Source organism: Lissotriton vulgaris, chromosome 6, assembly GCF_964263255.1.
Source record: "Lissotriton vulgaris chromosome 6, aLisVul1.2, whole genome shotgun sequence".
Classification (NCBI taxonomy): Eukaryota; Metazoa; Chordata; class Amphibia; order Caudata; family Salamandridae; genus Lissotriton; species Lissotriton vulgaris.
In genome coordinates, this window is record NC_141694.1 from 722,739,696 (window position 1) to 722,752,332 (window position 12,637).

At 45.9% G+C, this 12,637-nt stretch overlaps 1 protein-coding gene across 1 annotated transcript in view; it reads left to right on the forward strand.

The window, feature by feature from the left end:
* The window catches only part of LIN28B (lin-28 RNA binding posttranscriptional regulator B), a 694,462-nt gene that overhangs the window by 311,142 nt on the left and 370,683 nt on the right, over nucleotides 1–12,637 (forward strand). Inside the window, exon 3 of the mRNA XM_086926714.1 lies at nucleotides 167–351. Coding sequence (XP_086782840.1) covers nucleotides 167–351 — 185 coding nt within the window. The remainder of the gene's footprint in view (nucleotides 1–166; nucleotides 352–12,637) is intronic.

The following is a 12,637-nucleotide window of genomic DNA, read 5'->3' on the forward strand; positions in this document are numbered from 1 at the left end:
GGTTCAAACTGGAATGGCATGGTGTGCAAAAAAACGATGGATTTAGGCCCAGATCTCTGTACTGGGGTGAATGTTTGACATTGTTACACATTCTGTCCATCAATTGTTTTTTTTTGCATTTTACGTGTGTCTGAAAGTAATGGGTATTATCTATTTTTTTTCTCAGAGCAAGCTTTACATGGAAGGGTTTAGAAGCCTAAAAGAAGGCGAACCAGTTGAATTTACCTTCAAGAAATCTTCCAAAGGCCTTGAATCAATACGGGTAACGGGCCCCGGTGGCAATCCTTGTTCAGGAAGCGAGCGACGGCCCAAAGGGAAGATCGTACAGAAACGAAAGCCAAAGGGAGATAGGTAAAGCTCTCTCCTTTTCCATTTACACAGTGATTTAATTAGATGTTGGGTGCACGTTGCCGAGCATATTTTTTTTGTTAGGAGAGCATGATGTTCCTCTTTATCTATCCCGTTTTGCGAGTGGTTGTAATCCTTTTTTTTAACAGTTCCATAATAATTTTATTTCGCGTTTTGATTATGTAACTTTGCTTCCATGTTGTAAAATTTCTTAGAGAATTCAGTTATAAAAGCAGTTCGTATTGAAAACAGTTGTGGCGCATTGTACTTGTGCTCTTAAACATACATGCCCTTTTAAAATAATCAGTGTTTACCACAAAAAGCGGTCACCTTGAGGTGCCGGGTTTTTAGAGACCCGGTGGTGCCAGGGGACCACACCCGAAGACCTCTAGGTTCTCCCTGTTCTGGACTTACAGAAACACAGAGTCTTCTAGATGAAGTCAGTGATCGAGTTTTATTGGCTGCAACCAAGTAACATGCGTCCTAGAAGTACGACAACACGGGCCGTAAGTTCTCAGGAGACTGTTCGTTTTTACACGGGCCGTAAGTTCTCAGGAGACTGTTCGTTTTTACAGAACCAGACTTCTCCTTATATACATAAATAACAGCTGCAGGCAAGAATTCTTAAGTTTACGATATGGCAATACAAATATTTCCACAATAATACAAAGAGCGAAGTCATGCTGGTCAGCACATATTTCAGGTGTCCAGTTTGTGATGGATTACCCCGCCAAATCCAGAACTCCCATCAGATATCGATGAAATGCCAATAAGGTCGAGCACCCTCCCATCATAAAACGGGTCATAAACAAGAATCATGGACAGGTGTGTGTGTGTGTATGGAAACAGGGTCTGTATGTAGTGAAGGGTTTATGACATGTTGTGCCTTGATGGTATCTGGCTCGGCCACTGGGCGAGGAGCTGCCCAAACAGGCTTGGCTGGAGGCAGTGGAGTCAGCTCGGCCAGGTCATGGGGAAGTCAGCTACGGTGGACGTGTCCTTTCAGATCAAACTCTGTTTTAATCAATTGACTATATGAGGGCAAGTCATAAGATGGATGCCGTTTACAAAATGGAGTCTGCGGGTTCGAGACGCAAATCAAGATTTGAGGGTGTTAGCATCATTTAATCATGACGCAAATGCATAGAGATGATGTCCTAATCATTACCGGTTTGTAGATACCAAATTCTTCATGATACGACGATATTTTATAACACGAGTGTTGGACCCCGAGGCTGGTGAAACGGAAGGGTCCAGAATTGCAGTACCACAGACCCTCCTTTTGCCCTCATATTAGGCAATAACTCACGCTAGTCAGAGTCCAAATCTGTATTGATGAATTCACGGAGATGCTGCTGTAGCATCATTCTGTTGCTCAGTTCGTCCCTTGACACAGGCTTCCTTAACATGAAGTGGCGCAGAGGCCACATATTGCAGGAGCGCACTGTACAAACATGCAGAACATAAACAGAACGGCTAAGATCATCCCAATGAAGATCAGAGTTTTCCATCCCCAGGCAGAAATCTGTTCCCAGAACCACCCTAGCAGAGACCAATCCCCTTTCTCTGTGTGAAGGGAATCGGAGATTTTGTGTAATTTGGAGATGGCCTGGTACACTGTCGGAGCATTATCGGGGATGAAAATGCAGCAACTAGATTGGATCACTCTACATACACCACCACGGTCTGCAAGTAGGACATCCAGGGCAACCCGGTTTTGAAGGGTCATAAGTCGATCTGACTGAAGCTCAGCTGTCAAGTTGCTAAGGGCACCGGCCGTTTCAGTCACGGCGGACTCAACTATTCTCGTTAATTGGCGAATGTTCCTGCTGTTCACCATAGGCCCCCAAAATGGCAGAAAACCCTTTGCGAAGTCTCCAAATTCTTGACCCGCAGTGTCGTCTTGACTCACGACACCCCTAACTGTCCTTGTCCGGGGGTAATCTGCCCCGGCCGTGTAGGTGGGTGGCAGCAGAAACGAGATAAAACATGTGCCCGAGAAGTCAGAGGGCAACCATGTGTAGGCTTTGTCATGGCAGACAAAATATCTGCCTTTGGCCGCCAAGAATGGAGGGGAAGTTCGGGGGCAAACACATATGTTTCTGTGCATACGCTTTTCCCCAACTGAGCTTCTGGATCCCTGCCAATACCTTGCAGACATAAGTGACCACGGTGGGGTACTACCCAGACTGGGGAGGATTTCTTTGATTTCTGGTTCTCACTTAGGGAAGTCCCATACTTGGTGATGTTCCATCTACTGTATAGTGTAAACTCATCTTTGGGAGTGGCTCTAACTGTGTCGATATCTCTACTCATATTTCGGATTCCTGCCACTAGTGCCTTATTGTTTAAGTTCTCCCCTCGAACGTATGGTTCAAGGGAAAACAGGAACATGGTCTGGAAAGCCCACAGAGAACCGAAGTAACTAAATGGCAGGACAAAGTAAGGGATGCCCTTATCTGTAGTGTGTGGCATGAGTCCGCATATCCAACAGTTCGTAGTGTTCATCACAGATTGGTGCTGGTGGAGGAGTTGGACAAATGTGTTGTTTACGAATTCTAGTCTTCTGGCAGACTCGTGTTCAGGTAGTGGGTGAAAGGAGTGTGTGGGAACAGTAGGAGGAGGTGTGAGCTGGGTGTTGTGTATGAATGGAACTCGGAAGATGGACAGAGCATAGCCAGTCAAAAACATTATTATACTACACAACATTGAGATGCTCAATACTAGAAATCGTCTTCTTGCCATTACAATACATATTTTCTTTTCAAAGTTCATGTGTCTAGCAGGTCTCTCTACCCTCGGAAACTCCATCCTCTGGTTGCTGCCCGCGGTGGGAGGTTGCTTCTGCCAAGATGTGCGCTCTGACCAGTCCGGGGTGATTCCCTCAGACTGACCAGAACCGTTGACCTAGACGTCCCCGGCTGCACTCCTCAGACTTCAACCGCGGCCTTAGCAGCAGAACCGGATGGCGGTTCGAAAATCAAAAATGCGCTAGTTTCCTGGGCGAGAGAGCTGTGGAATCAAAAATAGTTCATGGGAAAAAGGGAAGATCGCACTAGTTCGAGAGTGTCAGTTCCTTGGTCTTGACCTCAGATTATATCGTTCTTTTCCAGGCACGGTGTGATCTTCAAACAGTGTTTCAGGTTCTGTAGTATCCAACTGCAGCGACGGTGGCACAGATTCTTGCAAAATACAATCGCTCTCTTTGTCGGTACCAGTTCCTTTTAGTCGTGCATCGCTGAAGGGGACAAAACGTGGTACAAACTCAGTCTCGGAGTCAGCGACTCCTTGCTGGACCCATCGGTCGTATGGAAGGGGCAACGGGACCCTTTTGCAGTGGGCGCCGTGCACCCAATGTTTCTTTCCGTGGACACGTACTGCAGAGCGGGTAGACAGTAAAACCTGGAAAGGTCCGGTCCAGCGAGGCTCCTCGTTCTTTGCTCGTCTGAAGTTGCGAATCAGGATCCAGGAGCCAGGTTCGATAGCGTGGCCTGGATCATCAGATGCCGGTGGAGAGGAGCTGTGGACCTGTTGATGTAAAGCATGCAGTTTAGTTGTCAATTCGTGCAAATAGTCAAACAGTACAGGGAGCTCGATTTCACTGAGCTTTCTTGGCCTCGGTACTCCCCATATATTTGCTGGGCGCCCGAACACGATCTCGTGTGGGCTAAGTCCCAGTCTAGAATGGACAATCATCCTGGTAGACAGGAGTGCCAAAGGCAGGGCGTCTGGCCACTTGAGACATGTGCTGGCTTGGATTTTGGCCAGTTTCAATTTTAACGTGCCATTATAGCACTCTACCAGGCCTGCTGACTGGGGGTGGTTTGCAGCATGAAACTTCTGGCGGATGCCTAGACACTCACACACTCTCTTCATTACTCGTCCCACAAATTCACTTCCATTATCACTCCAGACAATCCTAGGCATGCCGAATCTAGGGAAGAATTCTTTGACAAGGGCTTTGGCAGTTGAAAATGCAGTGTTGTTCTTAAGGGGGTACGCTTCTACCCACCTGGAGAAAGCGCAAACGACAACAAGGACATATTTTAGGTTATTGCACCTCTCCATGTGAATGAAGTAGAGTTGCAAGACCTCGAACGGATACGTTGGAGGTGCAAAATGACCAGCTGGAGTTGGGGTTCCTCTACCGGGATTGTGCTTCAAACATATCATGCAATTTCTGACCAGATTCTCTGCACATTTTGGGATACCACTATTCTGCCATACTGGGGCCAACAACTTACATATTCTTTTCACACTGACGTGTGCCATTCCATGGGCCATCGTTACCACTGCGAGCACATAAGCATCCGGTAACAACCATCGCTGATGTTCTGACAGTTCGACCCAACAACCATTCGCGTCTAACCTACCCTTGCTTTCTCTCCATTCATTCACCTCTTTCTCAGTCGCGTCAGCTTGTATGGACTTCACACTTTCGATGGTGTCCTCACACATACCCACATCAGGGGTCCATCTAGCAGGACCTACGACATACATCCGACTCATTGTGTTCCTTGCAGTCTCTTTCGCGACTTCATCGGCAAATGCATTCCCTCGACCAACATCATCTCGGATCTTTCTATGCGCGCTACACTTCACGATCGCAACCAGTAGGGGCAAGGTCAGTGACTCGAGAAGGTCGTGTACTAGCTGGCCGTGTTGAATCTTTGCACCATGCGACGTCAGGAACCCTCGTTCACGCCACAATCTTCCAAAACTGTGGGCTACGCCAAAGGCGTACTGACTATCAGTGTACACATTTACTCGTTTTCCTTTCGCCAACACGCACGCTCTTGTGAGTGCGACTAACTCTGCAGCTTGCGCAGGATTGTGGGGGATGCGAGCTGTCTCTACAATCGTGTGTAATGTTGTCACGGCATATGCTGCAGTCGTATCACCATTCGGCAACTTGAAACATGAACCATCAACCCATAAATTATCATTACATTCAGAGAGAGGAGTGTCCTGTAAGTCCACTCTCCCTTTTGTCTCTTCCTCTGTCCTAAAACAGCAATCATGTTTATCGACCTCATCTGTCTTTGCTGGAACAGGTAATAATGTAGCGGGGTTGAGTGTATCACACCTTTTTATGTGAATGTGACTTGCTAACAGGGTCAATTCATAGCTGGACAGTCGAGCACTAGTCAGATGTTGTGTCTTCGTTCTGTTTAGTAAAATATCTACTGCATGTGGGACCATTACGGTCAGGGTATTATTCATGACTAACCCAGCGGACTGTCGAATACAGACAGCCGCTGCGGCAGTTGCCCTCAAGCAACTCGGTAATGCCTTAGCTACGGGATCTAGAGTCGTGGAGAAATATGCACATGGGCGTTGTTTGTCCCCAAAGTGCTGCGTCAAGACTGATAATGCGCAACCTTCCTTCTCGTGGACGTATAATGTAAACGGCTTGCTGTAATCGGGGTTGCCCAACACAGGAGCCGAACATAATGCCTCACGCATCTCATGGAAACTCGCCTGACAATCTTCAGACCAAGGCAAAGGATTGGGTGTGTCTTTACGCATTAATGCCAGCAAAGGTTTGGCCAACAGTGAGAAGTTCGGTATCCATTGTCTACAATACGATGTAATGCCCAAGAAGGCACACACTTCTCTTTGTGTCCTTGGGACACTCGGTTCTGCAATCGCCTGTATTCTTTCTGGGGTCAGTCTCCTTCCCTCCTTCGATAAGATGTGACCTAAGTAGGTTACTTCTTGTCGGCAAAATTGTAGTTTGGAAAGCGAGACTTTGTGCTTCATGTCACATAAATGACGCAACAATGACAATGTGGCTTGCTTGCAGATTTCTTCAGTATCTGCAGCGATCAGTAGATCATCTACATACTGGATCAGAGTCGCGCCACTAGGTAGAACAATCGTATCTAGTTGTGTTTTCAGAGCTTGACTGAATATCGATGGGCTCTCACAGTAGCCCTGAGGAGCGCGTTTAAAGCTGAAGCTTCGTCCTCCTAGATTGAAGCCGAAGATATCTCTGCTCTCCTCGGCAATCGGGATGCTGAAGAAAGCATTCTTCAGGTCAATCACCGAAAACCAATTGGCTGAGGCTGGAACCATTGTCAATAAGGCAGTAATGTCGGGAACGACTGGAAACTGCCGTACAACGATCTTATTTACTTCCCTGAGATCAATCACAAATCGGTACACAGGGGGCTGTGAAGGATCGGTACGCTTTAAGACAGGCAAAACAGGACTGTTGCAAATGTTGCCTGTAGTCTCTTCAATGACATCTTTCGCAATCAAATCGTAGACGATCGTTAACAAAGCCTTTTCACATTTGTTTGATATTCTATATTGGGGAATACGTGGCAACCTAACATTAGCTTTTAATGTTATGACATACGGTGCTATCTCTAAGTGACCCACATCATTAGAACCATTCGCCCAAAGTACATCTGGAAGAGATGACAACTCAGTCGGAATTCTTTCTTTCGACAAATACATCGGGGAAATCACTCTCTTACCAAGCGTAAGTTGTACTCCCGAAGGAGAACAGTACAAGGTCGCATATAATCTCTTCAGTAAATCCAAACCTAACAAATTTTCGCCACAACCTGTGGTAAGAATGAGGGGTGCTTCTAATTCGCATGGGCCAACGGAAAGGGGCATAGGGCTAGAGATCGGGTTTCTAACAGGGGCGCCAGAAAAACCTACTGAAACATTCATTTCGCCAGACAAAGGTGCGCCAGGAAGTTTTGAGTGCATAATTGAACTTTTTGTAGCACCAGTATCCAGCAGAAATGGCTCCGACACTCCGGATGTAATCACCTCGACATAAGGTCCATTCTGATCTACTGGAACTGAAACAACTCCCTCTCTTTGTCCATGGCTGTCCTAGCAACTATTACCCTCATTCTCGTTTTCTGCGTAATAGTCATCTGCATAGTACTGAGCTGACCTGGAAGACGCATTATTCTGTTGGTCAAAGCTATTCATGGAATTCTGGGGCGGAAAAGAAGTGGTGTTCTGGGAGAAATTTCCACGGCCCCTACCTTTAGGAGCCTGTTGAACACCTCTACCTCTTGCGCCGGAAACACCGCTTAAGCGTCGTGCAAGAGCTTGACAATTACTTTTGAAATGACCCTCTTCCTTGCAATATGCACATTGATTCGGGCCATACGGAGAACGCTGGTGGGAAAACTCGTTCCCTTGCGCGTTTCTCGAATACTGCTGTGGTTGCTGGTAATTGGGCTGACTAGGAGTGCGAGGCGGATATGCTTGCTGGAGAAGAACTTTAGTCTTTAGTTCCTTAGTCTTCTTCTCTGTCTTATCTAACTCGTCTTTGCGCCTATTTTCGTAGTACTGGGCTGTGGCTAAAATCTGTGCTGACGTGGAGACAGCCCAAGCACTCTCTGAATCTTTCAATTTATTGCACAGTTCAGGAAGCAGATTATGTACAAATTTGTCTACAAACAATCTCTGGCCACCCTCGGTAGCCATGTCCTGACCACTGTGATCGGTGAAAGTCTCCTCAAATCTCGTGAAAAAGTCACACGTTCTCATCCTTCTTCTGCTTGCACGCAGATAGCTTGTCCCAATTTACACGTAATTCAGGCATTAACGTTTTCATGGACACGATAATCCTACCGGGAAGGTCTGCTATTAAGGGCTCGGGTTTAGAACCACCAATTTGTCTAGCATCAGTAGCAGTAATATTAGCCCATGAGTCCCCTAGTTCTTGATCGTGATCTGCATGACGAATTTTACTCCATAAAGGATGCGGAACAACATTCCCAAACAACATGTCTATATCTGCTAAATTCATTATACATGAGCTGGCAGTCTGTGACAACTCCTTGTAATATCCTGCTGGGTTTTTACGGGGATCAGGTAATGTCTGTTTGAGTGCTAGAACTTCGGATCTTTTCCAGAGGACATGTACCCATACTCGCTGGAAATGCGGTGGAACAGGTGGTTGTGCATTCGCATCACCTTCCCTCCATACTGGAGGAACCTCTCATGGGGTACTGTCGCGCCTTTTTCCTACCAGACACATCATCCTCATCAAATGATCTAGAGCTGTTTCCCTGACTCCTATAAGATAACAACAGATCCATTGCTTTTTCAACATCGGCACCTACAATCATGCCTTCGTAAAATTTGAATCGCATGCGGGCTAGTTCCTGCAGTCTGCGTTTTGGATCATTGTCTCGTAAATCTTCCCAGAGGTACACGCACATCTCCTCAAATACATATCTCTGAGTGGACGGATCCCACTGACTGAAGACTTTCATGACAGACTGAACATCATACCTTACAGTATCAGTAACCCATTTGCGTGCTAACTCGTTCAGCACTTCTCTCTCCTCGTAGTCGGGTAGTTGACTACGCAACTGTCTACGTTCTGTTTTAGGGGTCGTTTTAGGCGACCCGAAGAAAGGCGAGAATAGACCAGTGACAGTACTTGTCACTCTCTGTCTGACAGAAGGAGAAGCTTGCGGCGAGGCAGATGCGCCAGAAAAGACAGGCTGATGTAAAGAGGAAATCGAATCAACAGCAGAGGAAGTTGAAGCAATAGCAGACGTAGTATCATAGTTAATAGTTGGAGCGGTAGGCAAAGTTGTAGAAGTAGATGGAGTGTGGAGCAAAGGCGGCGGCCCTTGAGAAGGCTGCGCCGGAGAAGTAGGAACCAGCTGAAGAGGAGCTGGTGTTTGTGCAAGAGCTGCTTTTCGTGCGCCAGGGCGCGGTATAACAATACGTCTCGGGGGTCCCACAATACTCGATGTATATGGGGGTGGTGAGTTCAATAAATGGGACATAAATGGATCTCTCTCGGATGTTCCCTTTGAGTCTTGTCCCCCATGTGGTAACATCGGGTAGCATTTATCTATTGCTAGTTTCTTGCTTCTGAGCATTTGTTCACTTTCCTGCTCTTCCTCATTATCTCTGTATGCGATGGCAGCCTGTACCATTGACATACCTCTTTTGTTTTTCTTTGCTAATTTTATTTCTTTCTGTTTGGCTTCTTTGCGCCATAAGCGAAAAGAGTCAAACATCGCCGGCCGGGCTTTCTTCTTGAACAATTTGACCTCGAGGTTGTCTAATATTTCTGAGTCAAAACTACCATGTTGGGGCCATTTTAAAACACCGTCCTTGCGGGTGTATTTTATCCATACCTCATTATACGCGATAGGACCTACTCCGTGCTTTAGATATAACTCATATGTTGGAGTTCCAATCGGAGGAACCGGACACGAATCCTCTAATCGGGAGTCCTTACTACAACCAAGACAAAACAAGTTTCCAAGTCTGCTGAGACCAGGCATCTTCGCTTCACTAGTCTAGCTTCAAACTTCAAGGGATTATCTAATTACGATATTTTCGTGAATACACGAATCCCTCGGTTTTGGTGCTTGCAAGTACCAATACAAACCGTATCACTGGGATACCAAGACTAAGAACCAAACTAAGAACCAAACTAAGAACTGGGAGACGCTCCGCTTATACTTAACTGAATATTGAAGATCGGTGACGTCACTAGAAGACTCGTCTATCGTTTCGCTCTACCAAGGATCACTGGGTCCAAAACAGGGCGATAGTCAGGGCAGCAGTCCTTCGTAGCCGTCGGGACGCGGGGAACCTCGCAGCAAAGACCTTCGGAACCACGTCGACATGCAGGGGTCGCTGAAGTGGCTGGCCGTCCTCCGGAATTTTCACACGAAGCTCCTCACGAACATCTGGCTTGGACCGTCACCGCTTGATATCGCCTCGAGTTGGGCGCCAACTGAGGTGCCGGGTTTTTAGAGACCCGGTGGTGCCAGGGGACCACACCCGAAGACCTCTAGGTTCTCCCTGTTCTGGACTTACAGAAACACAGAGTCTTCTAGATGAAGTCAGTGATCGAGTTTTATTGGCTGCAACCAAGTAACATGCGTCCTAGAAGTACGACAACACGGGCTGTAAGTTCTCAGGAGACTGTTAGTTTTTACAGAACCAGACTTCTCCTTATATACATAAATAACAGCTGCAGGCAAGAATTCTTAAGTTTACGATATGGCAATACAAATATTTCCACAATAATACAAAGAGCGAAGTCATGCTGGTCAGCACATATTTCAGGTGTCCAGTTTGTGATGGATTACCCCGCCAAATCCAGAACTCCCATCAGATATCGATGAAATGCCAATAAGGTCGAGCACCCTCCCATCATAAAACGGGTCATAAACAAGAATCATGGACAGGTGTGTGTGTGTATGGAAACAGGGTCTGTATGTAGTGAAGGGTTTATGACATGTTGTGCCTTGATGGTATCTGGCTCGGCCACTGGGCGAGGAGCTGCCCAAACAGGCTTGGCTGGAGGCAGTGGAGTCAGCTCGGCCAGGTCATGGGGAAGTCAGCTACGGTGGACGTGTCCTTTCAGATCAAACTCGGTTTTAATCAATTGACTATATGAGGGCAAGTCATAAGATGGATGCCGTTTACAAAATGGAGTCTGCGGGTTCGAGACGCAAATCAAGATTTGAGGGTGTTAGCATCATTTAATCATGACGCAAATGCATAGAGATGATGTCCTAATCATTACCGGTTCGTAGATACCAAATTCGTCATGATACGACGATATTTTATAACACGAGTGTTGGACCCCGAGGCTGGTGAAACGGAAGGGTCCAGAATTGCAGTACCACAACCTATGTATGAGACTTCTTGTGTACTAGTTCCCCTATAAAATGGTTTTTGATATCGCATTGCCTTGGATTACTGAGGCAGCAAAACTACACTTCTTTGTGTTCCTTAATACCGTACTTTTGCACGAATTAGGAGTCATTTAATATCTTTCTTATTTCTGGCCTATTAACGATGTTTACCAATGCATGTGAGAAAGCATCAAACATTGTCCCTGTCGCCCCTTTTTGGTATTGGGACATGAAATAACATCTAATATACTGAACTCAGACATTAAAGGCGTTTTTTATTTGATGTACCATTCCCATTTAAGAATGCCACATCGCTTAAAGAGTTTATCTTGGACTACAATTTAAATTCTTGCTGTTACCGAAATGTGTTTTAGGACTTCAGCTATGACATTCAGAGGATAAAAGGAGTATTTTGTTATTACATCTTTTTGTACCACTTGCAAAGGCAGCAGACTTGTCTTTATTATCAAAGAGTCCTGGAACCACTACCAAGACCTTCTCAAGCTGCGACCCTGCTTTGAAATTCTTTCTGTTAAGTTTCGTGATCCAGTAGGGTCTCTGATCGTGCATTTTAAATTACTACCCTCTTAACTCTTCATTTGGTGGCTTTTAAATCCCTGGCCTCTACCCTGACCAATGGGACAAGTGTGGATTCGAACCTCCTTGTTTTACGCGATTTTAATCTCCTTTTTGACTCCCATAGCCCCTGCTAGTTTCCATCTGCCTTGACCTTTTCTTCCCATTTGATCTCAGAACGAGTCCTCCATTTGGAACTCCCATACATGGGCATTCTCTCAATATTGTTTGCTTATGCCTGCTTATCTGCCTCCTTTTCCAGTGCCTTGGAGTAGTAATTTCGGAGTGCACTTCCTCTGTACTTTTCTGAAATGTTGAACTAGGAAATAAGGGTCCCGCCATCTCTGTTAGCAGTGATTAGTAGAAGGTCGTCATCCCACTATGCTTGCTAAAATGTCCCCCCCCCTAATCACCCCCATTTACGGTTATGTGTCAAACCACTTCTCTTTTTGTTTTGATTAATCAGTATTGTGATCTTCTGCACTCGACAGTTGATATTGCTCCTTTGAAGGTGTTCCATTTGAAAAAAGTCTTCTGACAATTGGTACACGACAGAGCTTACATTCATTATGCATAAACTCAGAGCTTTGAAACGCAGTGGATATACGAATCATAATCACTGTGAAAAAAGAATGGTCGGCGCTTAACCAAATATACAAGAGCACTATAAAAAAAACAGTAATGTTGGTTTCTATTGTAACACATTTCTTAATGCTCCACACCTCCCCAAAACAAATTGTGTTCACTAATAGGACTTCTGAAAGATTCACCTTTCCACTCCCCTATTGCAAGGGCCGTCGAGAAATGCAATCAGATTGCTTACTTTGACCAGAAAATGTCTTCCTTCCGGTCGTTCGTTACTTCCCTGTCCACCCCTTCCAGTTGATGCATCATGATAATGAGCATCTTTAAAATCGTCCTCTGTTAAAGAAATCTACCCCTTCCTGAAGGTGATCACTTTGCCCTCCTTAACTCTGGTAAGGCCTCCAGCTCCCCTTGTGAGCCTCTTTTAGCAAGCAAGTCTTAGTGATTATCTGACGCTTAACCTCGCTGGTGTA